This window comes from Onychostruthus taczanowskii, unplaced genomic scaffold (assembly GCF_017590055.1).
Source record: "Onychostruthus taczanowskii isolate IOZ18803 unplaced genomic scaffold, ASM1759005v1 scaffold60, whole genome shotgun sequence".
Classification (NCBI taxonomy): domain Eukaryota; kingdom Metazoa; phylum Chordata; class Aves; order Passeriformes; family Passeridae; genus Onychostruthus; species Onychostruthus taczanowskii.
In genome coordinates this window covers 3,674,294-3,699,017 of record NW_024503680.1, presented here as the reverse complement: position 1 = coordinate 3,699,017, position 24,724 = coordinate 3,674,294, and the positions used below count along the sequence as shown (strand labels likewise).

Sequence of the window (24,724 nt, the reverse complement as noted above, 5' to 3'; positions counted from 1 at the left end):
TGACAACTTTTCCATGGGGTATGCCATGAGTGAGTGCCCAGACACCTCGACCCTACGGCTGCTTCTTCATCCCAGAGTTCTGTCTCCAGCCTGCCTCAGAACAGCACAGGCAGCTGGAGCACGTAACTGTTTTACCCTTTTGAGTGAACAGCATAAAACCTGGGGCTGTTCCTGGTTATTTTTCCTCTCTTAAAGCCAGGAGAAGGGAGGGAGCAGTGCAAGCTCTCCTCAGGAACGGCTGCACCTCAGCCCTGCAGGGCACAGACCACCAGACACCTGAGCCAGCACACACATAATACTGACACTTTTATTGTCATTTAAAGCTAGAGAGGCCCTGTAAATGTAGAGTTTCACTACTGGACCCTTCGGCAGTGGCTATACAGGTCAGACGTGGTGGCACCAGGACAGACAGAGGTGCTGCTGTGGTCACTGCAGGCCCAGAGCTCTGGGAACGGACACAGCACGGGATGGCTGCAAACAGGCTCCAGCAGCTGCACACCATCTCTGGGTTACAGGCAGAGCAGTGGCGCAGAGGCTGGATGGGGAATTTTTAGGTCTCTCCTTGTGGTTATAGACAGTTTGGTCTCTGGCCCCTGGCAGCCTGGCCGCACCGACGCGCTTCTTAAGGGCTTCGTGGTGAAGGTTGGTGGGTGCTTGGGGCTGGTTCGGGGTGGGGTTTGTTTCCAATATTTTTATTTTTTTTTTAGTTCTCCACTTGAACACACTTCAGCAGAGAAACTGGAAAAGCTGCCTGAAAGTAGGCCATAGCAGTGCCGTTTCCATAGAAACCAGTTCACAGCGTGCTGTGAGATTCACAAGCACTGGAGGTGCTTTCGCCCGCCGGGATGGGCTACAGCCGGTTGTCCCCGTTGACCCGGGTCCTCCGCAGCACCCTGGAAGGGGGCACACAGAGGGGACACAGCTCAGCCTCACCACGGGACCACCAAGGACAATGCTCTGCTGGTCTCAAGTTGCCCACTGGAGTAAAGTGGGGGCTCAGCCACGTCCCCCATGACTGGGGATAATGCCACCAGCTGTGGTGTCCCACCCTACCCCCATAGCAGTCACTGCCACAAGCACTGGCACAACTTGCAGCTCAAATTTAAGGTTTGCAAGCAGCAAACAAGGCTGCAGCTCCACTTTGAGTTAGTTGCATTCACTGCCTCCAGCCAGACTAAAGGCAGGGAGTGTGTTATGCTGCAGGGGAAGAGCTGAATGAGCACTGGCCTCACCTTCGCTCCCGGCTCTCGAAGTGGTCAGCGAGCTGCTCTGGGGACACACGGAAATCCTCGAAAGGCTGCTGGTACCGCAACTCAAAGGAGCCCTCTCTGCCTCTGCTGGCCAGCAGCTGGCTGGAGCCGTCCCCTGCTCGCTCCCGTAGGGATGAAGCACTGAAGAGGTTTATTTCACCATTTTCCTGCTTGGATGAGGAAAAAAATACTGTAGTCAAGGGCTTGTGATTTCAAAGCATACATCCTGGAGCAAGGGCAGTTGTGGGGCAGGGCCCTGGCTGCCCTGCAGGGTGTCCAGGGCTCATGGGGGCTTGGGGTTTGCAACGTGCAGCTGCTCTAACAGCCATCGCTGGCTCCCACCAGCACTATTTTAAATGAAGAAATAAAAGAACCATCTGTCTCAGAAGGAGCTCTGCCCTCTGTTTATGCCAACAGGGACAGCCTCAGGCCAGCCAGCTCCATGATCCTGAGCTGCAATGTCCCTGGAGCACAGACAGGCACTGTGACAAATCCGCCTTCTCCAGCTTTTGCTGAAGGGATTTCCAGGCAAGTCAAACCCAGTGCAGGCAGGACCCTGCCTGAAAGACCCTGACTGCTGCAGGAGGCAAACCCAGTGCTTGCTTTCCTGCTGGGCATCCCCATGGAACAGCACTGGGAATTCAGCTATCCACAGCACTCAGGCCAGGCACCACTGAGCCTCACTGCCCCAGCTGGAGCAGGAGAGTGGGCAGGGCCAGGCTGGGCTCACTGGCTCTGCTCCTCAGCCCTACAGCATGGTCACCTTCTCATGTGTGCAGCCAGTCTCACCTTGCAAGGGAAAATGTCTATCTTGACAAGCAGAGAAGCCAGCTCCAGGTTCTCACTGTAGTTGTTCTTCAGGGGAACAGCTCGGAAACCTACGGCAGAGACAGCCCTGCTGTCACTCACGGCACAGGTGAGGTGGCAGTGCCCTGCCACAGAACTCAAGAGGGTCTTTCTCCCACAAGACCCTTTTTCTCTTCTGCCAAGAGAAGCTGTGGCTGCCCCATCCCTGGAACTGTCCAAGGCCAGGCTGGATGGGGCTCAGAGCAGCCTGGGATAGTGGATGGTGTCCCTGCCCATGGCAGCAGGGCTGAAAGAAGATGGTCTTTAGGCTCCCTTCTAAACCAAATCAGTCTATGATGCTGTGATTCTCCAAATTTCCCTCAAAGTGGCAGGTGGACCCAAGGGCTATTAGCAAATGGCTCTACCTTCCTTTAACTGGTTGGGGATGTGACCTGTCATGGGGACAGAAGGACTGAGCCAGTCTGGGGCCCAACAACACCCTCCCATGAAACTCAGCATCTCCCTGGCTAACAGTGTGAACTGGTGAAGACGCCCACGACCCCCCTCCCTGCTGTCCCAAGTGCTTCACCTGTCTTCAAGCCTTTCACCAGGAAGGTGGCCTGAGCCAGGAAGTTCTCGTCGCTGAACATGTCCTCCTCGTAGACCACGAAGCGGAGGAAGGCAAAGTCAGGGTTGCTGACCTGGAAGTGGAACTGCTTCGGGGTCCAGAGAGGGTTCAGGCCGTTGTCAGCTGCTCACAAAACACAGCTGTCAGTGGGCAGCCCCACTGAGTCCTTCCACTGCCCCCATGGCTGATGCTGGGCTTGGGAGCAGCACGAGGGTAGCTCCCAGCTCAGTGCCAGGCTTTGCTGCAGAGCCCATGGCTCACACCAGGATCAGGAGTGCTGGTGCATCCCTCTCCCTTCCCTTCCCCACCCTACTCACCCACGATCTCCGTTTTGTGCTTGGCATTGTCGTACTCAGCACCAGACACCTCCACCTCCACGAAGGGACAAACGATTCCCCTTCCATTTTTGGGAAGGTGCCGGGCCCCCAGGACCTGAGCAGAGGGCAGGGAGAGACTTGGTAAGAGACACGAACAAAGAGGAAAAAATGTTTGCATACCAAGACATTTTCTTCCCAAATAAATCACCCTGGCTCTGCTAATTGGAGGGAGAAGCAGCACTGACAGCCAGCCCAGCCTGCATCTCGGAGAGAAACAGCTCCCACCCCTGGAAGCTGCTGTAGTGTTCTTCATCCACAGTTTTGACTTGTAAGCCACAAAAAAAAGCAGCTGAACTGCTCCAGGTTCTGCCTGCTGCTGGCACAGCCAGGCCTGGGCCACAGCATCCCTCCCCCAGCTGGCCAGCTGGAGCTGGGCTCCCTGCCGAGCACCGTTCCCTGCTGGGAGCACTACCCTGGACCCCCTCATCTTTGCCGGAACTTCTCAGCCCTCCTGCCTTGGTGTGAGGAGGAAAAGGAGCTGCTCTCCACCCCTGCTCTGCCTCGTGCCTGCAGCACAGCCTGTGCTCCCCTCACATGACAAGCTGCCTCCTCGCAGCAGAGCAATGGCAGCTCCCTCTTGCCCGTGGCCATATGTCGCTCTGGCGTGCTGTCGGCACGCTGCTGCTGCAGGGGAAGGACCTGCTGCCAACGCTGGATCATGTGCTTTGAGTCATGCTGGGCTCGAGATGGCTTCTCCATCCATGCAAGCTGGCTTTGCTGGGGACAGCAGGCAGTTTTGCCAGACAACGAGAGGCTGAGCCTGTCTCTTAAAGGCGACAGTGACTGGCTATGGCACGGTGACTCCTGACACTTGGTGGGGGCAGCTGCATCCTGCGGTGCAGGAAGAGCTTGGAAAACAGAATAGGGCGGTGACTCTTTAGGGAGACAGTGAGCATGGAGTCAGTGGTGCAGAGGGTAGATGACAGGGTGTCCTCATGGAGAAGGGCTGTGGCTTTTTTAGGTGGGATCACTCCAAAACAGAGGTGGCTGCAGAGGAAACCTGTGAGCACCTGAAGACAGGATCTCCACTGCATCCTCCCCAAGGTCTACACGAGCTGAGGGGACTGGCAAAGCAGACTGTTGACCCACAGCTTGGTTCTGAGACCACAGGGAATGCCTGTACAGGCTACTGGATGCCACTGGACCCCAAACATGAGAGCTAGCTGGTTTGGCACAGCCCTCCAAAGCTTTGCCTGGTGAGCTCTCCCATGTCCCTGCAGAGCCTCTGCTGTGCAGCTCTGAGAGCTGACACAGGAACAATACAGCCTCAGTTGCACCATTAGGGAAGTAAAAAAAAACTCATCAAGCATCCACTCCCCATCCTCTGGCACCCCCCCACCCTCAGTCCCCCTCCTCTTATCATCACCAGCAGCACAACACAGAAATGGCCTGAAAAGTTTGCCCTGACCTCAAGCATCTTCCCAAGAGGGACTATGAGCAAAGGGAAATGGAAACCTCGAGCCTGGAGTAACTGAGTGACAAGGAGGGGACAAAGCACAGCTCTCGTGTTGTTAGCCTGTGGATGCAGTCCCGGCCGGCCCTGGGGACAGGGATGCCACCTCTGCGGCTCGTGGATGCCACCTGCTGGCACCGGGACCTGGACTGGAGGAGTCCTGGGGGAGCATCCAGGGATGCTCCTGCTGCTCCTCTCCAGGCACCCTCAGCAGCACCCACAAGTGCTCCTCTCCAGCGAGGGCTCTCCCAGTCTGTGCTGCTGAGGGGGCTCAGTGAGGAGCAGCTGCAGGCAGAGCCAGGAGCCCAGAGAAACCATTCTCTCACCCCAAATCTGGCACCCCACTGAGGTCTGACCCTGCATTCCCCCACACCAGGAGGTACTGACCTCAATGGAGATGGAGAGTGGTTCTGTGCCCCGCAATGTGCTCTTGTCAAAGGGGTCAAAGATGTCGTCCCTCATGTTGGTCGGCTGCAGGACGTACCCACACTGGCCACTGGACATGAACAAGGCCTGGTTCATCTGCATGGGCTTGTCTAGAGCACAGGCAGGAGATACAAGAGATCAGGGATACCCTGTGGACAAGCTGGATCATCACCCCCATCATTCCCTTGGCAAGAGGACCTGGCTCACCCCTTGGCAATGCTGAGCAATGTGTCCCCACTGCAGCCTGTGCACGTGTCAGGGCCATGAGGTGACTCTGTCATGCACGATCTGCCCAACTACCCAGAGCCCCATGGGTCACCTCCCTCTTTTCCTCCTATTTTCAGCTTTCCGTGTGCTGCCTGTAGCATTTGCCAAACCCCCTGTGAGCTGCTTGAATTCACAGAAGCAATGAAGAAGCTGGCAGGAAAAAAGAGGCAGGTTGTTTGCTGGTGTGTCGTTGAGCTGAGCAGGCTCACAGCAGGGTTTGGCAAAGGCCAGGGAAAGGAAGGCTGGACTGCACGGCAGGAGCAGGAATGGAAGCTGGGCAAAGGCAAGAAGAGCAGCCAGCTGGACTCAGACCAAGATGCCAGCTGGTGCCCCAAGCCTGGGGCAGCACCATCCCCTTTGGCACCTTCCCTGCCTGCCCTGCTTGTCACCAGGGACCTGGGAGAACCCCCTGCCTCCTCTCCATTCCATCTTGCTCTCATGGCACAATCCCCAGCCTCAGTGCAGCTCCTTGGCTCAATCCAGCCCTCTGGAGCACATTAACCCGGGTCTCCCTGCCTGCAGAGCCCTTCCAAGACGCAGAGCCCCTCCCAGCCCCCATGTGCCAGGACAGCAGGTGGCTCAGAGGAGGCACAGGGCACCCCAGGAGCCAGCCCACCCTCCCTGCCCGCTGCCCTCACCCGGGGTCTGGAAGTTGAGTGCCACCAGCTGGCTGCCACAGATCCACATGGGCAGGGGGTCGTAGTTGGAGGAGTCCAGGCGCTGGCCCTTGGGGTAGATGCGGGACAGCTGCAGGCGGTTGTACTGCAGGAACTTCTTGCCCTTGATCTTGTTGACGTACTTTTCCGCCTTGGTCTCAGGAAAGGAGGACATATCCCGGTAACAGGCCCTCTCTGTGCCGATCTCTGCGAGGGGACAGCACTGTGTCAGCCAGGAGCACACTCACTTTGCTGACACTTAACCACCCCAGCTCCTTCCTGATGCCATCCTCTCACCCCTGGCATAGCCAGGGCTGTGCAGATCCTGCTCTGCCCCAGTGGGTGTTTGCCAGGTGCCCAACACCAATGACTGAGAGCACCAACACAGCTCCTGCTGACCAGGCACGATGCTCCCCAGCCTCACTCCCTCAGCAGCTGCTCTGGGTGCTGACAGACCCCAGCAGCAGAGGGATAGAAAAGGGATCCCTCTGGAGCTACCCAGAGCTCCAAGGTAAACTGGGAGTTTGACACATTGGACACCTGGCCTCTGCTAAGATCTAGCCAAAGCAGCCCCTTGGGGCCCACCACAGGGTCTGTAATGCCACAGTGACTGTCTGTGATGGCCACCAGCTCAGCAGATGCTCACTCTCTTCGTCAAAGGGCACAGGTCGGCAATAGACCACCAGTTCTGAAAGCTCCAGAGCAATCTTCTTTCTCCTCTCCATCATCTTCCCTTCAGAGAGCTGCCAAGAGAGGGTGAGAGAGGTGTGAGGCCAGGTAGGAGCACTGGTGATAGATGACCCAACTCATAAGCTGACCCTCACTGCTTGCTGTGGCTCCTGCCCACACTGTGGGGACCACCAGCAGATCTGCCAGGTCTCTCTGGGGAACATCACACAGGTAGGGCATGGGTAGGTCCTGCATCCTGCCCAGAGCAGGAGAGGCACTGGTACCAGCACAGGGCATCTGTGACCCCGCCACCCTCCACAGATGGAGACCCCCTCCCCTACTGAGCACTCAGCCAGTCGTCCAATCTTCCCAAATATCCAGCCTGAACCTCTCAAGCTGTGTGGCCACCACCCCTTGCCCCACTGTCCAAGACTGCCCTGGCTTTACCACCTCTGCGACTGCTCTGCCAGCCATCACAGGCTGTCACCTCACTGCCCCCCACCAGCCTCCACCTGCTCCTCAGCTCCTGCAAAACCCAGCACTTGGAGACCCTGGAGATGCCTCCTCCCCTGCCAGGGGCTCCCCAGGCTCACCCTGGCATCAGCTGTCTGAGCTGCCTCCCGGATCTTCTTCACCCAGTCCAGCAGGTCCTCGTGCGTGTCGGCCGCCACGTCCAGGGACAGCCGTGACACCGAGGACATGCTGATGGAGAACACGAAGAGCCGGTTGTTCTTCCCCTCGGGGCGGATGGCTGTGGGACAGGGAGCAGGGGACAGGGTCACTGCAGGTGCTGAGCCAAGCCCTTCACAGGCAGGATGGCAGAAGACAGGCACAGGGACTCATGGCTACCCTGGCACTCTGCAGCTACAGGAAACTCCCATTTCTGGCCACCGGAAACTCCCATTTCTGGCCACTGGAGGCTACAGCTGGAGCCCAGGCAGCAATAAGTGAGGGCTGAGAAGCCTCAAAGGGCCTTTGCAATGTCCCTCCCTGGCACTCACCAATCTGGCAGGAGGGCACGTCCAGGACACCTCCCAGCAGGTCTCCCAGGGGGCTGTTCTCATCCAGCTGCTGCTGGGAAGGAAGCACAGCAGGATGGTGCTGGGCACGGTGGGCAGAGCAGCCAAGCTCGGGGGGCACAAACCCTCCTTGCTGCACTCATGGCCATACTCACCTCCCGCTCTGGCTCCAAGCTAGTGGGACTAGTAATTTCCTCTACATAGTTGGAAGGGAACCACAGCTGCTTTTTGCCACCATAATCTCCTCTCCACCTGGAAGGGAGGGAAGGGATAATGTCAGCACCCGCCACGGGACCCCAGAGTACTCTGAGTGGGGGTGAGGGGAACAGGCAGCTCTTCCATCATCTGCTTTTAGGGTTTGTGAGGCTTTGGAACTGTGCTGCTCATGGGTAATCCCCAGACAGACCCACTCCTAGAGTGGACACACCTTTGTGTGGATGGTGACAGCAAGGTTTGACCATATCCCCTAGGGAAAAGGGAGGCTCACGACCAACTCACCAGCCTCCTTCCTGTTTCTCCACATTCTGGATGATGGCATTTTTGGTGAAGGTGAGCTCGTCCTCCCTCTGCGCCTTGTAGTCAAACAGGGCTTTGACTGCACACTGCAATGAGGAGGGGTCCCATGAGGCTGGCAGGGAATGGACATGTGGACAACGAGCCCACAGGAGAGATCACCTCCCACCACACATGTGTTTGTTGGGGGGCTGTGAGGCACATCATGTGCAGGCAGGCAGCATCCAGCCCTGCTGCCAGACCTTAGTGACACCCTGAAGAGCAAATCAAGGCCCCCATTTATACCAAAGCAGAGCTCACAAGTCTGGTATGGCCCCACACAGGCATTCTCCTCTGTCCCAAGAGCCACTGAGAGACTTAGTTTGGAGAGCTCAGAGCAAGAGGCAGCCCAGCCTGGGAACCTGGAGGTTCAAACACCACTGTCTCTCTCTTCATGGTCTAAAAATGGGTGTGCAAATGAATACAGCTCTTACAAAATAAAAAGATCCTTGCTAAACCCTCCAGCCCTGCAGTTTGTTTTGTGCCAAACAGTGAGAGTGTACCTTGAAGGTGGGCATGGGGTTGGCTTCCACATAGAACCCAGGATGGCGTCCCTCATACAGGGCTCCATAGTCCGGCTCCTGTGGAAGCAAAGGGACAGTGGTTACAGCAGTGACTGCAGGAGAAAGGGTTCCCTACCTTGGGGTAGTTGGGAGAGTGCCCCAGGAAGGCACAAGAACAAAGATGATGCTGCAGACAGAAAAGAGCAACCCAAGCCTGGCTCAGAGGGGCAGCACCAGACTCCACTCAAGTGTCAGGAAGCCCCAAGAGGTGTGGGCTGCAAAGCACAGAGATAGCTCACACACCACCACCTTAAAGCACCAGCTCAAAAACTACCTGACCATCATTCTCTGGCTCCTGCACTCACCGCTGTGCCGATCTTCTCCAGGGTCTCCTCGTTGATGGGGTAGCGCAGCTTCATCTTGCGGTACAGCGGGTGCTTCTCGTAGTAGCTGATCAAGTCCACCAGGCTCTCGAACTCAGAGTTGCCCAGCAGCACAGTCTGGCCCTCCTGCTGCACCCGGCAGTGCTTGATCTTCCCTTCTGCCCTGCAGAGAGCAAACACAGGGAGAAGCCACTTGGCACCTGGCAAGAGAAGGTCTCTGCCAAAATACAGACACCAAGGAAAAGGTGTCCCTGGTGAGGTGACCGAGCACAGCCATCTCCCACTGAAAGACGGGAGGAAGAGCAGGATCTCAAGGATCAAGGGCAATTCCAGAGCAAGAGGAGTTCTGGGAGGGCTCAAGGCTGGCTGATAGCACCTGTCCTGCCCTCTCACACACTGCAGTGTCCCAGCTCCCCCTCCAGCACCCACCACCGCGGTCGCAGGGACACACCTGAAGGAGATGGCGTAGGAGCTGGGCTCGCTCCTCTTGCGCACCAGGAAGGCTCCATCGCGGGGCACCCGCATCAGCATGTGCTCGGCTTGGGCCCGCGTGAGGTTGGCGTGGTACCACCTGGCAGGAGAGACATCGCTGTGCACAGGGCACACACACCCAGCCCATCCCACACCTCTGCCGCAGCATGTGGCTCCCCCTGCAGCCCCTAAAAGGCTCCTTGAATCCTCCAGAGGAAGACAGGGACTGCAATGGGGCAGGCAGGATCAGAGTCTGTTGGTGAGGTGTGGCACAGTCCAGGGCATCCCAACCAAACCCAGCAGCTCTGTGCCCTGCACTGAGCCTCCATGACATTCAGCTCCATGAACAACGGAGCTGGCCAGCACGGCTGCTGTGACAGAGCTTCATGGGGAGAAAGTGGGGACCAGAAAGCTCCAGCAAGGGAGGAATGGCTGAGGAGAGATCTGGGAGAGCTTCCTACAGTGTCCTGGCTGCCCAATGGACACACACGTGCACTCACTCTTTGCTCTCGTGGGCATTGGTCTGTGGCACTGGCTCCGTCAGCCTCATCTCAAACTCGTTGCACCTCAGTGGCACCTCCTGGTAGTGGGTGATGAGGTCGTAGAGGCTGTCAAACACCAGGTTGTCCGTCAGGAAGAACTTGGGGCTGCCGGCGTCCTGCCGCGAGTGGATCCGGCAGTGCTGCACCTTCCCATTGCGCCTGTGGAGCAGGGAGGGAGGGAGGGGGTAAGCCAGGCTCATCCACGGAGATTTTACACCTGCCTCAGGCACAGCTCCAGCCTGACATGGCATTCCTGCCCCAGGGGCGAGTGACTGCATAAGGATCCCAAGAGACTTGACCCTTCTGCACAGGGACAGGGAGCTGGAATGACGCTGGGCACAGAAATGGGAGAGACTGCTCAGAGGCCAGCCAGGAACGGACCCCACATGAAGAACATGTCAAGAGGAAACAACCCCCGGGGCGACACAGAGCAGCGGGCTGGTGCTGGGGCCCTCACCAGAAGGAGAGGGTGTAGTCTCCTACGAAGGTCTCGCTCTCTCTGACGAGGAAGGAGCCGTCGGGGGCCCCTGTCTCGATGCAATATTCCGTCAGCAGCCGCTCCGCGATGTGCCGCCCGTCACGGCCCGCTCCCAGCTTCCCGTGGAACCACTTCTCCGTGGAGTGAAGCTCGGTGCTGTTGCTCACCTGGCAGGGGAAAAAAGCCATCGCCTTGGGTCACTGAGGGCAGGCTCATGGTGCTGGATTCTGCTTTGCTCAGGGGTCTTCCAGCTGGGAGCAGGGAGTTCCTGAAGCAGCTCCCATCCTTCCCACCACAGGATCTCCCCCTGAAGTCAGCTGGCAATGGCAATGCTCAGCCCCTGGGATAGTCAAGTCCTTTCCTTAGGGGACAACTCACAGTCCCACAGGAGAGCCCTCACCTCCTTTTGCTCTTCCTCATCCTCGTTTCCTTGGTCACTGGTTGTCTCCCCAGAGTAATAGATCTTGCTGCTGGTCAGCACAAAGTAATGTGGGTTCCACTCCTGCAAGGAAATGAACTCTGGCAAAGAGACCCCTGGGGAAGCACCAAACTGCCCACCACCCACCCATGGGATCATCTCCTAACCAGTACAGGGAGGGACGATCAGGTTTGTGAAGGACAGCCACCAGCACTGACTCCAGTGAGTCACAGGAGCTTCCAATACATCCCCCAGATCCCCCAGAGGCATGGATTTATCAGTAGCAAAAAAACCAGCATGTGACAAATCACACTGCAAACACTCCAACACTTAATAAAAGGAGATGACCAAATGAAGAGCAAATCAATGCAAAAAAAAAAAAACCCAGTCTGCATGGACTCAACACAGGGGCAATCTGAGAAGATATCAGAGATGTCTACGTGGATTTACCATTGCATTTTACTGTTAAAAAAAACCAACAAACTGTTCCATTTGCATGTGGTTTTGCCAGACAGATCCTCAGCAGAGTAAAGCTGCTGAAGGTGGGCTGTGAGTAAATGCACACAGTGATAAACACTTGGTGCTTCACAAAAATAAACCCTTGCTTAGGCGTGTCAGGTGTGCAGGCACTTGGCAGGAGGCAGGGCTGGAAGCGCAGCCATCTCCAGAAATTCCTGCAGCACAAATCACAGGCTGCAGTGCCTTGGCCCAGAGCTCCCTCTAGCTCAGCCTTCTGCCTCTAGCAAGGGCCCACAGGAGGTTCCTAGGAAGAGCACAGAGAGAGCCACCATAAAACGCCCCCAGCCTTCAGGGACACCTGAGAAACCAGACAGACTGAGAGACTCTTCAATAACTGGCACCACAGCCCTTCCTTCCAGCACACACAGCACCTAACAGAGCCACCAGGTCATTGACAGCGCCCTCAGAGCAGGGACTGGGCCACCATGGCACAGACATACGTGATTGATGGGGTCCTCCAGGTAGAGGATGCCATTCTTGATGGAGTTGCTGATGTCATTCTCTGAGTACATCACGGACGTGGGCAGCTCCTCGTAAGCGCTGCCCTCCGCCAGCTTCTTGTGCTGTGGGATGAGAGAGGGGTCAGGCACCCCAAAAGCAGCACACATTTCCTGGTGAACAGCCATAAAAGCCCAGGTCTGCTGCAGTGGGGTCCTCCAGATTAGAATAAACAAGACCCTGCCACAGGGATCATCAAACAGCACTGAAGTCCCACCCCTTCTTCCCAAAGGTGGTTCCTCAAGCAGAAATGCCAACATTCCCCATGCCCTGAAAGAAAGGCAGCACCCAGCTGCTGAGCTCATTTCCCAGCAGATGCTCTGAAGTGAGAGCTTTTTTGTATCCAGCTGTTCTTAGCATCAGGTCTCCACTTCCACCCCTACACTGCCAACCACCAGCTTCCAAAGGCAGCTGCCTTCAGTCCCATACCCTCACCCCATTCCCTCACTTAGGAGCCTTGCTGGGCAAGGGAATTCACCTTGATGAGAATCTTTCTCTTGAGCTGGTTTGGAGATGGAAGGCCATCAGCAGAAATATCGACTGGTTTGGTCAAGAGCATGTCTCCAAAAACCTTCTTGAAATTCTGAGCCATGTTCCTCTGCTGAGCAATGCTGCAGTGGTCCTCAATGGACAGAATGACGGGGAAACTGGGAGAAGGAGCAGAGCCATCAAGACCAGCATGGGATCTGGATGGAACCAAGGACTTCTGAGCTCTGTCTAAAAGCCTGGCCTCTGTGCCCTCCAGGAGCAGCTCACAACAACAGCCATCTGTGCTGCCTGTAGCCACCCTTCAGGAGTGCACAGGGTGGAGAAGGACTGGCAAACTACTGGGGTTACCCCAAGCCCTCTCTCTCACAACATTTTTCTGGGAAAATTCTCCCTTTGGCTGGCAGACATGACATGCTTTCTTCCCACCATATCCAGGCCTTGTGCTGCAGCTCTGGATAAAGTGAGCTTCACTTTGCTACAGCCTTGGCTCCACCCTCTCTCTGCCCTGCTAGCTGAAGTCCTGCTGTACTCACTCAGAGGTGACAAAGGCATGCTCCTTGATAGTGACCAGGACATCAGAGAACTTGATCTTGGTGGTTAAGGTGTGTCCGTGGTAGATGACCGGCATGCCATCGGGACCGTCCCAGCAATCCACTGAAAGAGACCCACAGGGGAAACTTAGCCCAAAGGCTGGAACAGAGGCAGGACATGGACATGAGATGGACTGAGCCAGGTGCTGCTGGGAGATCTACTGGAAGGCAATAAAGGAGTGAGGTGATCATTGAAAGCCCTGATCTTCCTGTGGGACCAAAACCTTGGGCACAGATCACCCAGTCCCACAAAGCAAACGACCTCAGCTCTTTCTGCACATCATGATGTTAATTTTGTCCTGGCCAGGCCAACCTTCAGCTCTGCCTTCCTTGCACAGCCTCCCCTGAGCACCACAAGCTGCCGTGGTGGCACACAGAAGGGCCGGTGGGGGTACTCACGTTCGATGCAGCGGCAGCCCATGCGCAGGCAGCGGGCGTAGGCCTCCAGCGAGGACTCGCTCGAGAACTGATCCCCCGTCAGGTACCTTCCAGGTGAGACAACACATCAGCACACTGACCAGCCCACTGTGGGCACAGGCGTCTGCTGGGACACTGTGGACCTGCCTCTGGCACACGGGAATGGCGGGAGTGGTGCTTTTCCACACCTGCCACTTTCCCGGGGTGAGGGGTTCCGCTGTGCCCCTGCTGCAAGGGGCTGCCAGCCCTCCTCTGAGGTCCAGCCCCAGCTCCTGAGACAAACCTCAGACAGCAATATCAGCACTGGTGCCACAAAGAGCCCCCTGCAGCCTGAGAGCAGGGTTAGATGAGCTCTTGCAGGCAGACAGGATCTCACTGCCTGCCCTCAGGGCTGCTCAGCTGGCTCTCAGTCCTTTAAATTTGGGTTAACATGAACACAGAGCACAGACAGAGCCTGTCTGCACAGAAAGCAGTTCCTGCAAAATTATTCTAGCAGCAGAGAGCAGAAAATGGCCAATTTCAGCCTGACAGGGTTTATCATATCTGTCCTGAGAAGCTCTGGAGAATGACAGTGCTAATGGTGAGAAATTACCAGAGCAACAGCTCAGGACGTGAAGGCACCTGAAGGCCTGTGCAGATCTGTGCTGCTGACAGTGCTTGAGCAAAACATTTATGGCTAAATGACAGAAGGGAGGAGGGAGGCACCAAGAGGATGCACCAAGGTCTCTGATGTACTGGCCTTGGTTTGGAAAAGCCTTTTTGACCCACCACTGGAATCAGGCAAAATACTCCCACTCTGTCATGAGAAAAGGATGCTGAGAGCAGCTGGGTGGAGAGAGCCCTCCCCTTGTCCTTACGTGTTGTGTGAGGAGGAGATCCAGTAATGGGAGAGAGGGTTATTCATGTTCTCCAGACACACCATGTCCAGTTGTGAGTTCCAGATGCTGTTCTCTTTGGAAAACAGGAAGGTGAGAAACTGCTCAGGAAGAAACAGAAGCGTGTTAATGATGCAGAGGAGCCAGCTGCCGTGGTTTAGCTTCACACACATCTCCCATCCAGCACAGACTGACCAGGGCTGCCCACAGCACACCAGCTACCTGAGCCAGGGTGCCTGAGTGACCACAGCTTGGGCACTGCCACCTACCCACTGAGCTCTGCCAGATATCTGTGTGCCAGACCCTTTGACCCAGTTAGAGACAAATTAATGGCTCTGCATTTTATTTTGCAGCTCACATGGCAGGCAATAGCTTACTAAGGCCATGTAGGTCAAGGGACCTTGGCTTAGTCCAGAGTGCCAGTGACATGGTCATCTCTAGCTTTTATTCTTTATTCAGCTCTTTTTGCTTTGAAGAAATCCTTACATACCCCAAGGCAGCCTTAAGCCAAAGGCAGCCCCTCTCCTCCTCCAGATGAACTGCCTGGTGAGTACTCCCAGCTGCACACACTCAGCACAAAAGGACAGCCCAGAAGCCATTCCCTTTGCCAACCACATCCATCTCCCAGGGCCACGCAGCTCCCAGGAGCTGTGACCCTTCCAGCACCCCCACCCAGCAGCAAAGGCACAGACAGCAGAGCTGTCACCCCACAGCACACATCACACCAGGGATGCCATCCCCTGCATCACCCCACTCCACACACGCCACCTTCAAGGTGTCTTACTTCATCCAGGGAGAAATAAGCCTCATCAATCTCCCTCAAAGGATCTCTCAGGAAGCTGAACATGAATTGCTGTACCTGAAGGGTATCTGCAGCCCAGAGCTCCTGCAAAACCCAGGGGAGACGTAAAAGAAGCCATTTCAGAATGTATTACTGCAAACCACATGCAGCTCATCCAGTTCGAAGCTTTAACCATTAAGGAGGCGGTTTTTGATGCAAGCCCATCTCTGCCAGGAACTCAACTGTCAGCACAAATGCTGGAGAGCACACAAGGAGGAAATCTGCCCTGCTTCTGAGTGGGCTTCGTTTCCTCAAAGCCGTGCATTTTTCTCCTTTGAACAACATCTGCCATCCCTCCTCCTTCAGCAGCAGAAGCCAACCCAGCTTCCTTTGGCTCTCTCATCCTGGGTTTCTTTCATTAGCCACCAACACACCGCATCTCCCAACTGCTTAACTCCCTGCTGGCTGCAGACCACAGGCAGGGAGGTGGCAGTGGGGGACAGGGCAGAGCAGGAGCTATGAGCCGTGGCAGGGCTTTTGCCAGCCAGCCCTGCCCTCCTGGAGGAGACCAGCAATGAGACAGGAACCTGGCAAAAGCCAAGGGGTCTGTGCTGCCCACAAATGCACAGCTGGTGCCTGCGTGTGTGTCTGCACATGCATGCTGTGCTTGCTGAGTGACCCAAGATTGCTTTTAAATTGAAGAATCCACCAGCTGCTCCTCAGGAACTGCTGACACCTCCTGAGCAACAGGATGGACATGACTTCTTGGCCGCAGCAAACCTTTGGTAACCAGCTGAGGTCACGGGGACTGGGTCAACCTCCACTGATCAGTTCCTGCCTCCTGGCAACCCCACCCCTCCCAGATCTCCTGGTTCCTCTTTGGCCAGGGTGCCCAGCTGAGTTCAGGTCTGCCCTCCCCAGAGCTTCCCCTTCAACACCTCCTGCTCCAGAAGGATGTGCTGTGCCAGGCAGAGCAGCCCACAGCCCAATCATCCCAGCTCCACAGCAAGGCTACCCTCGGAGCACTGGACCCCAAACGTCCCAGTGCCTACCCCATTGTCCCTCCCCAGTGCCTGTGCTGAGCTCACCCTCTGGTACTCCAGCAAAAACTTCTGCAGCTCCAGCAGCGACACCCTGAAGTGCTCAGACCTTTCTGCACCCCTGACAAGCAGAGAGAGAGAAGCTTCAGTCACTTGTGCAGCACCTCATGTGAGATGCCAGCTGCCACCTCCTTGGCACGTGCAGCCAGATGTGCCCCGAGCCTGCAGCACTGAAGGAACAGAGTGGGATGAGCAGAGAGCTGAGAGCTAACACATGCCCACATCCCAGAAGCAGGGACTACTCCAGGAGCAGTACAGGGTTCACACTAACAAGGGCATGCTAACATGAAACTCTGATGAAGGGCAGCAAAAAGCTGAGAGCTAACACATGCCCACATCCCAGAAGCAGGGACTACTCCAGGAGCAGTACAGGGTTCACACTAACAAGGGTGTGTGTGATGAAGGGCAGCAAACTCTGATGAAGGGCAGCAAAATCCATGAGAGGAATGGATTAGTGAAAAAAAAAATAGAGGGTTTGGTTTGAACCTGAGTGTAAAGAACTAAACAGAGGCAGGGCAGTTAAGGAGTGACTGCAGACAGGACAGGCCTACAGGTATGCAGAGAACATGGACTCATGGAGGCAAGACACAGGGAATGAAGAAGGGAACTGTTTGTAGCTGATAATCTCAAGAGACTGGTCCATGACTGCTGTAAGTCACAATGCCAAGGCCATGCCAATGCCAAGTCACAGCCAAGGGCCATGCTGGGCACTAACACCACAAAATCCAAAGTGGACTGGACAGTGCTGGCTGCCCTGGGCAGAGGGATGAGCCAGATGCTCTGCTGAGGGTCCTGACGTCCCTTTTCTATGGTTACAGGAAAAAAAGGAAGGAAACCATTGGGAATTACCTGGACAAGTAAGTAAGTCTTTCACTCTTTAGCTCCTGTGTCTAAATTCCAGCTCTTTCTATCACAGCCAAGGTGAGCAGAGGGCAGAGAAGGGCACAGCTGGCAATGGCACCAGAGGCACTGCCTGGGTGGGGAGGGCCCTGCAGCCACCACGAGCATAATCCGGGAGACAGCTCAAGGTCTGATCACATTGCCTGGGTGGGGAGGGCCCTGCAGCCACCACGAGCATAATCCCCAGGAGATGGCTCAAGGTCTGATCACACCAACCAACTGACCTGAGCTAGATCCCACTGGGATGTCTGGGAGGGAGAGATCCCTCCCTGCCCCGAGCTAAAGCATCTACAGCAGTGATGCTTGTTCAGAGCACAGAACCACAGGCAGCACAGGAGCAGGAGGAATGCATAATGCCTCAACCCAGCATGCTGCTGCAGGCCCCAAAGCATGTTATGGAGCAAAAGAAAGCAGCCCCTTCCCCAGAAAACACAGAGAATTATCCACCTTTCCAAGAACGGGACATCCATCTGCAAAAGAAGAAGCACAAGCATTAGGTTTGCACTTGGTAACTTCCTTACTCCCAAGAGAAGAGCTCATCCCAAGGGCAGCAGGGTTAAAAAGTCAATTAAGTGGGAATGCCCAGTAACAAATACAGTTTCTCCCTTCCCTCTCCTCCCCTGGAGAATTCAGCTCTTACTGTTTTCTGGGCGCTGAACATCAGGCTGCGGTAGAGCTGTGCAAACTGCCCGTACGTGATATCCCCGTTCCTCTGCTCCACATCCTGAAAAACAGATCAAACCCAGAGGTTTTACAGAGACCACAGGTAACTCTGTGCAGCTTAAGGAATGTCTCTTCCCACCAGAATCCCTGAGGAAAGAAGGAGGGGGAAAAGGCCAAAACCCGCTCAGACTTTGTCTCCTGCACAGTGGCCTCAAGTTGTGCCAGGGGAGGATTAGGTTGGATATTTTGAAAAAATCATGAAAACAGTGGTCAGGCATTGAAACAGACTGCCCAGGCAGTGGTGGAGTCACCATCCCTGCACATGCTCAAAAAACATGTGGATGTGGCACTTGAGGACATGGTTTAGTGGACATGGAAGTGCTGGGTAATGGTTGGACTCAATGATTTTAGAGGATTTTTCCAATCTTAACAAATCTGCCACAGTCTCTGCTGGGGCCAGCGGGACCCTGCAGTGCCCAGGGCACAGGCACATCCTAAAATGAGTTTCATGATTCCCCAAGCTCACCCACACAAAGGCAACCCACACAATGATAAAGTGTCACCACTTACTGAGTACTTACAAAAGGATAATTTGATTTTTTGTTCGCCCAGAATATCTGGAGTGTCTGGAAACCGCAAGACCCAAAGTGTGTGGCCTCCTTTGGATACACCCCTCTTTGGCCTTGGAGGTCTTTGCTGGTGGGAGCAGCTGTCACCATGAGATGACCCTTCATGCCCGGGTCAGTGGTGATGCTGGCAGAGCATCCCTGGCTGGCAGGGGGTGCAAGAGCCAGGATACTGGACCTGGTAGCTGTTCTGCACTCTACCCCACCAGCACCAGCCCATGACTGGAGCCAGGAGCAATGAGGGGAGTGTGGGAGGCAGGGTGGGGTAAGGAGAGGGTGCTGGCCACAAATGGGCCAGGGTGCGGCACCCAGTGGGAGCTGGCACCTCTTCAGTCACCACCGTGGGTGGGGGCCCTCCCAGGAAAGGCTGGGAGGCTCTGCAATATGCAAACACTCCCTGGGAGTTGAACCACCACCAGTTTTTGCTCAAAGGCAGGCAATGGACGGCTGAGGGGCAGAGTGGAGGGGTCACACGCTCACCGTGAGTCTCTCCCGCAGGAACCTCATGTTGGGGACCCGGTAGTTGACCTGAGACAGCATGTTCTTCAGATCCTTGGCAGAGATCCTGGCTCGGCAGGGGAAAGAGGAGAGACATGTTCAGGAGTCTGGGATGGAGGGGTCTCACCCTGGGCCTGGAACATGCAGAGAAGCTGTGCCCAAAGGGACACCAGCTGTGGCACAAGGACGGATGTGTGACCCCAGAACAATGCTGAGGCTGGGGACAGTGGGGAAGATGTGGGGAGCAGAGAGAGGTATCTGCATGTCAGTGGGGACTGCAAACACTGCTCCTGTAACTCCTGACAGAGCAGGGTGAGCCCAGCAGCCTCTGCCCAATTGAGTTGATGCCACAGCTGACAGGCAGCACCCACTGCTTTAAATGAATGACCAGGAAGAAGCATTTTTCAAGTATCTGTGCCCCAACATGGATGCTGGGTGACCAACTCCCTCCCAAAACCCACTCCCTGGACAGGACAGGCTCTCTAAGTGGTTAGGACTCAGCTAATTTTATCTTAAGGAGAGGAAAAAAGCCATTTTAGGTCCCCAGCCACAGGCACAGCACTGCCACGTCGTGTCCAGCCGTGCTCTCCCAGCCACACACACCACAGGCAGGCAGCAGCCAGTGTGGCTGTGCTTCCCAAAGCCCTCCACACCAAAGGTGCTGGTTCCAGACCAAGGAAAGCTCCTGCCAACCCTGAGCAGGATCCCACAGCCCAGCAGGCAGAGACAGGCAGGAAGGAGCTCTGGGCTACCCTTGCCTCTGCTGGAGCTGTCCCCACATGGGGCACCAGCCCTGCAGCAAGGAAAAATGAGGATGCCTCCCATCTGCAGGATTTAGAAGCTGAGGGGTCTGTGTCCAATCATCTTCTGGCAGCTCCCGCCTTAAAAGCAAGTCCTGGGAGTCCACCCCTGCAATCACAGATGGTGCTTCTGTCCCCCACTGAGCACGTGGGAACACAGGATCCTACAGGATGCTCCCCCATCCCACAAAGCATGGGGCAAGTCTGGAAATCCTTATGGCTTTGGAGTGCAAATATAAAAATACCAGGGAAGGTGCCCTGCATGGGGGATTTAACCTGGGGGCACACTGGCATTCACATGTGACATCTTTTTTACACTCTTCCCTGAAAGCAGGGTGATCTCAAACACCACAGGAAGGAGGAGGGATGGAGAGAGCTCCAGGGAGAGGGAGAAACCGGCTGGTGTCAGGCACTGCAGAGGCCAGGGCTGGGCAGGCAGCGGGACACAGAGAGCCCTTGTTCTGGGCTCAGAGCCCTGGGGACCCGGACACACACGGCCAGAGCAGGACCTGGCCCAGCTCCTGTGGCCTGACCAAAGCCAGCACCCGGCCATCTAAAGACTTTGCAGTGTCCTGCCACTCACTGGCAGAAGAGATAAAGAAGACAAAAGAAGCTGGGAAATGACCCCAGCCTCCCCTTTCCTCATGGCTGTACAGACAGCAGCACACACACAGCACCAGTATCTCCCCTGCACCTTACCTCCCTGGGCAGGTGAAGCTACCCTGGGGGCTCAGAGTGAGGTTCTGGGGAGAGATCCTGCCCTTTCCCTTCTCCAGCACACCCAGATCCATAGTCATGTGCAGGGTGCTGTGACCCCCTGGGCAGGGGGTCCTGGGTGACAGGGAAATGTGTGGAGTGAGCCAGGAGTACAACGAGAGATGCCCTCACATGTCAGGAACCACACCTGTAACAGCTGTCAGGGACCCCCAACAGGACACACAGAGTCCCCAGGGCTGCCCAGCAGCAATCCCTCCTTGGTGAGAGCATGAGACTGCAAAAAAGCTCCTGGAAAAAGAGCAGGAGAAGCTGAAGAGCAGAACCACCAGCAGCCATCCCTGGGGAATCTCTGGAGCTGCCACTCAGCTCTGGTGATGCTGAGCTGTTTCACAGGAGGTGCTGGACCACAGCCCTGCACCCTGATGTGACAAGAGCAAACCCTGTCAAAGCTGTGACCAGTATTTCCCTCTCAGCTACAGAAGGAGGACAGGGTACGGAAGGATTTTATTTATTGTGTATTATTCATCATGTTAAAGTGCTGGAGACCTTGGATAAACAGCTTGGTAATATTTTCAGACTAGAAAGTAAAAACAAAATAAACTAATTTTTTCTATGGAACAATTTTTAAGGTTTCATGACAAACAGGCCAGAGGCCCAGCCCTCTCACAGGGCATGGAAACATTCCCCTGCCAGCCCTCAGTGCTGTAAATGCTGCTCCCAGCCATGGGCAGCTCTCCTGGCCAGAGGTGAAACAGTCTCCTCCAGAGCAATTAGGAAAAAAACCCCAGCATCCTGTTATCCTCCTCTTTCCACCTAACCTCCCTTGGAAAAACAAATACCAAAGGGCCAGCAGCCAGTGGAAACAGCCACCATCTGCTGGGGCTGGAAGGGACAGCCCGGCCCCCAGCCGGGGAAGGCAGAGAGCAGAGAGAAGAAAGGGCTCCAGCACAAGAGCCATGGGGTACACAAATGCTGGGAACGATTTCTGCAGCTGCCAAAACCCTATCTGCTCTGGAAAGGGTCAAGGATGGTGTGCAAGTGGGGTTTTTTAAAAAAATAAAAATCACAACTCACTGTTCCCTTTGAAAACCCACTTCCAGGCTGAAAAGGAAAAGCAAAGAGCTCAACGACATTAAATTTAATGCTGGAATGCCTCACAGGGACCAAGATTTAATCCAGGAGATGTTTATGTCACATAACTGTAGCCTCTACCTTGCAGAAAACACATGGATGCTTGTAAAATGTTTGTAAAATGGGAAGACCCCAAGTCTTTCCACAGCCCTTCTGTTGATGTTTTGCTCCTCTCACTGCCTGGGCTGGAGCAGCAGCTCTCCTAATTAAGGGTTTTGCACTGAAACCTCTCCCTGTGGGTGACAGGTAAGGAATATATTGGATTTTGCTGCCTTAATTCTAAATGCTAATAGAAAGATGATAACAATAGAAACAACAGGGATGCAACAGGCTGGCTGTCAGCTCTGCTGATCTGCCTTGGGCAGACAGATCTATACATGCAATCTCCTTTTGCACTGCTGGGATGCCATTTCATCAGTTTTACTGCATAACCAGAGGAAAAAAAGGACCAATTATTTCCACTTTTCGTGCACTCCTCCTCCAAAACCTCCACACAGCTACCCCTGCACCTGCCTCAGTGCTCTCCATTGAAAAATTAGGAAATATTGTGCCCAGTCATCACTGTGTATACAGCCCAAACCTGGATTCAAAAGGTGTGTGTGGCTTATGCAGAGCAGCTGCAACAGATTAAAGCTCCTCTTCTTCCCTTTCTGCTTCTGTAGGATTTATCCCCCCTCCACAAAATCCCCGTGCACCCAGCGGTGCTCTCATCACATCACAGTGTAAATCACTGCAAAGGCAAAAATGTCCAGTGCAGCAGGGTCTGCCCCATGTAACACACTCCTGCCCTGCTCCTGGACAGGGTCAATTTACCCCCTGGCTGGCTGTCCTGGGAGGGTCACAACAAGGACAAAGCAGAGGATGCTCCAGACCCCAGTGTTCTGCAGCTCTCTGGACATCAGAGCATGGAAAAGGGGCAGGTGGGACCCACGTGCTGCACAGCAGCTGGGGGGAGGCAGGGCTGTGCCCCCAGGGGAGCACATGAACACAGGAATCAATGCTGAAAGGTTAATGGGCTCAGTTAACATCACAGGGGAGAAGCATGGCCCACGGATGGAAGAAGGCAAACAGCAGCAGCTCACAGCCTGGCAGCCAGCATTGGGACTGCAAAACTGGTGATGGCAGTGGGACAGAGAGCAGAGCACGGTGGAATTCACCTCCCCAGCAGGAAAATGTCCCCTCCCTTATCTCAGGGTGAATCATGACCCAATTCCCTTCCCTCACCTCCTCATGACAAGCATGACATTTTACTTGCTAGGACAACACTAAGTACCCACCCAAGAGCCCCACAAGCCAAGCAGAGGGATCATCCATGCCCTCGTGGGCCTCAGAAAAGAAGAACAGAACAGGGTGGAGAGTAATAAACACAACCCAGTTCAGCCCTGATGGGGTGCCCTGAACTGCCTCCTGGCTCTTTGATGTCTGCTTCCTTGGGTGGTGCCAGGTGGGGGGAAGGTGTTTCACAGCTGTGGGCTCTCAAGGTGTTACTGGGTCTAAACAGCTGAGAAATAGGTCAGGAAAACAAGACAGCTTTTTTATGTTTTTTTTAATTCAGTGAAAATCAGCCAGGGAAGTTTGGGATTTGGATTAAGGTTCCTTGAAAATGAGCATTAAAAGCCTACAGAACCCAACAAAAAACCCAAAGGCTGGGGTTCCAAGTCAAAGGGGAACCCTTCCAGCCCAAACCCTCCCCTGAACACGACTGCAGGTTCCTCCCTCCTTACCTGTCCTCCCGGTTGCGATCCAGGGAGTAGAACTGCTTCCGGAGCCACCTAGGTGGGAAGGCACAAACAGGCACACACTCAGCCCTTCAACAACCAGCCCCTCCTCCAATCCCTCTCTGAAAGATGCTCAGTGCCCCACCATCCACTCCCACATCCCTCCTTCCCACCAGAGAATCCAGCTCTGCCCCCTTTCACAGGCAGCCCACCCTATTTTCATACAAGTTCTGCTTTAAAAATGCCTCTGCACTGAAGTGCTACAGATAATACAGGCTGTACACACACAGAAACATCAATTTGTGGTAAAACTCCTTCTCCCTGATGCATGAGATCAAATGCTGGGGTCAGCAAGATGAAGCTTCTGGAGTGCAGAGGCAGAAGTGCTGGGTCAGCACAGCTCAGAGAGGGAAAGAGTGTGTGCTCACCTTTTTCTGTTAAAACAGATAGAAGGGAAAAAAAAACAAGTGCAGGAAAAGGACAGGCTTTTCTCACCTTTCAATCTGCAGGGGGGTGGGTGCTCTCAGAGTGTCTGCCACCAGCCAGTTCAGCCCCTTGATCCACATATTGACCTCATCCTCAGAAGTGGCTGTGGAAAATGTACAGGAGAAGTGGGAAGAGGGGACACACAGGCTTGATCACCAACACAAACCTCTTGGGACTATCCCCAGCACCTTACACGCCCTACTCCTTGCTTCATCCCCTTTCTGGTAACATTTCCCCCCATGCAGATGCTCTGGCTGGCTCCTCTCCCGTGGGATGGATGTGGCTGGCTGGACCTCTCGCCCCTGCGTGTCCCACTCCCTTCTCCTCCACTTCCCAAGAGCTGGGAGTTACCTTTGTCCCCAGGCAGCTGTTTGGGCCCTGTGAGGATGAAGCTCGGGCTCAACCCTGTCTGGCAGACCCCCAGGAGAGCTTTACCTTGCAAGCTGAGGGTCTTCAGGCGGAATTCTGTGCCGTAGAGGACGACGAAGCAGTGCGAGTGGTCTGCTCGGAAACACGTGTCCTCCTGGTACCGGTCAAAGTCACGCGAGTTCTTCCCTGGGCGGATCTCTTTGATCTCACGAATATCCACTAAGGGGAAGGGAAAACAAAGAGTTTTCTTTGAAAACAAAGGGAATGTTCAGTGATTCTTGGAATTCCCATGGCATTGGAGAAGGAAGGGCATAGATGAAGTGGATTTAGTCATCTGAAGAGCTGGGTTAGCACCTAGTACATGATGGCAGCCCCAGACCTACAGCCTGTAAGCACAGCCCCCTCTTACTACTTCTCAAGGAGGTTCCCCAGCCAGAACCCCCCCAGTTACCTCTGTGTTCCCCAAAAATGTCTCCCCCACAGGAATCCCCAGGAAGGAGCAGCTGTGAGCATGCTGGAGCATTAGCACTAAGCAAGGAGGACACTGGTAAGGGAACATCTCACAGCCTCCCTCCCCAGAAGAAATTCTGGGAAAGGACTCCTATTGCCATAGAACAAAGAGAAAACAAAGCAGCAGCAAGGCAAAAAAACCCCAAAAAACAAAACAAA

At 55.0% G+C, this 24,724-nt stretch overlaps 1 protein-coding gene across 4 annotated transcripts in view; it reads right to left on the bottom strand.

Moving 5' to 3' along the window:
• Positions 1 to 277: 277 nt before the first annotated feature.
• Positions 278 to 24,724, bottom strand: part of PLCG1 (phospholipase C gamma 1) — a 42,060-nt gene continuing 17,613 nt past the window's right edge. Inside the window, exons 2-32 of one of the 4 annotated variants that reach the window (XM_041419139.1) lie at positions 24,122 to 24,274; positions 23,696 to 23,789; positions 23,207 to 23,254; positions 18,817 to 18,901; positions 17,688 to 17,771; positions 17,495 to 17,517; positions 16,136 to 16,208; positions 15,051 to 15,152; positions 14,249 to 14,367; positions 13,374 to 13,459; positions 12,918 to 13,038; positions 12,374 to 12,542; positions 11,838 to 11,960; positions 10,861 to 10,962; positions 10,440 to 10,627; positions 9,941 to 10,141; positions 9,421 to 9,540; positions 8,952 to 9,132; positions 8,587 to 8,664; positions 8,030 to 8,133; positions 7,687 to 7,783; positions 7,514 to 7,586; positions 7,106 to 7,263; positions 6,490 to 6,586; positions 5,826 to 6,050; positions 4,882 to 5,030; positions 2,982 to 3,096; positions 2,626 to 2,787; positions 2,040 to 2,128; positions 1,233 to 1,420; positions 278 to 893 (exon numbers count right to left, since the gene is read on the bottom strand). In XM_041419139.1, the coding sequence (XP_041275073.1) occupies positions 851 to 893; positions 1,233 to 1,420; positions 2,040 to 2,128; positions 2,626 to 2,787; positions 2,982 to 3,096; positions 4,882 to 5,030; positions 5,826 to 6,050; positions 6,490 to 6,586; positions 7,106 to 7,263; positions 7,514 to 7,586; positions 7,687 to 7,783; positions 8,030 to 8,133; positions 8,587 to 8,664; positions 8,952 to 9,132; positions 9,421 to 9,540; positions 9,941 to 10,141; positions 10,440 to 10,627; positions 10,861 to 10,962; positions 11,838 to 11,960; positions 12,374 to 12,542; positions 12,918 to 13,038; positions 13,374 to 13,459; positions 14,249 to 14,367; positions 15,051 to 15,152; positions 16,136 to 16,208; positions 17,495 to 17,517; positions 17,688 to 17,771; positions 18,817 to 18,901; positions 23,207 to 23,254; positions 23,696 to 23,789; positions 24,122 to 24,274 (3,650 nt within the window). In that variant the 3' untranslated portion in view covers positions 278 to 850. The remainder of the gene's footprint in view (positions 894 to 1,232; positions 1,421 to 2,039; positions 2,129 to 2,625; positions 2,788 to 2,981; positions 3,097 to 4,881; positions 5,031 to 5,825; positions 6,051 to 6,489; positions 6,587 to 7,105; positions 7,264 to 7,513; positions 7,587 to 7,686; positions 7,784 to 8,029; positions 8,134 to 8,586; positions 8,665 to 8,951; positions 9,133 to 9,420; positions 9,541 to 9,940; positions 10,142 to 10,439; positions 10,628 to 10,860; positions 10,963 to 11,837; positions 11,961 to 12,373; positions 12,543 to 12,917; positions 13,039 to 13,373; positions 13,460 to 14,248; positions 14,368 to 15,050; positions 15,153 to 16,135; positions 16,209 to 17,494; positions 17,518 to 17,687; positions 17,772 to 18,816; positions 18,902 to 23,206; positions 23,255 to 23,695; positions 23,790 to 24,121; positions 24,275 to 24,724) is intronic. The other 3 variants (XM_041419141.1, XM_041419140.1, XM_041419142.1) reach the window with 3 other exon arrangements.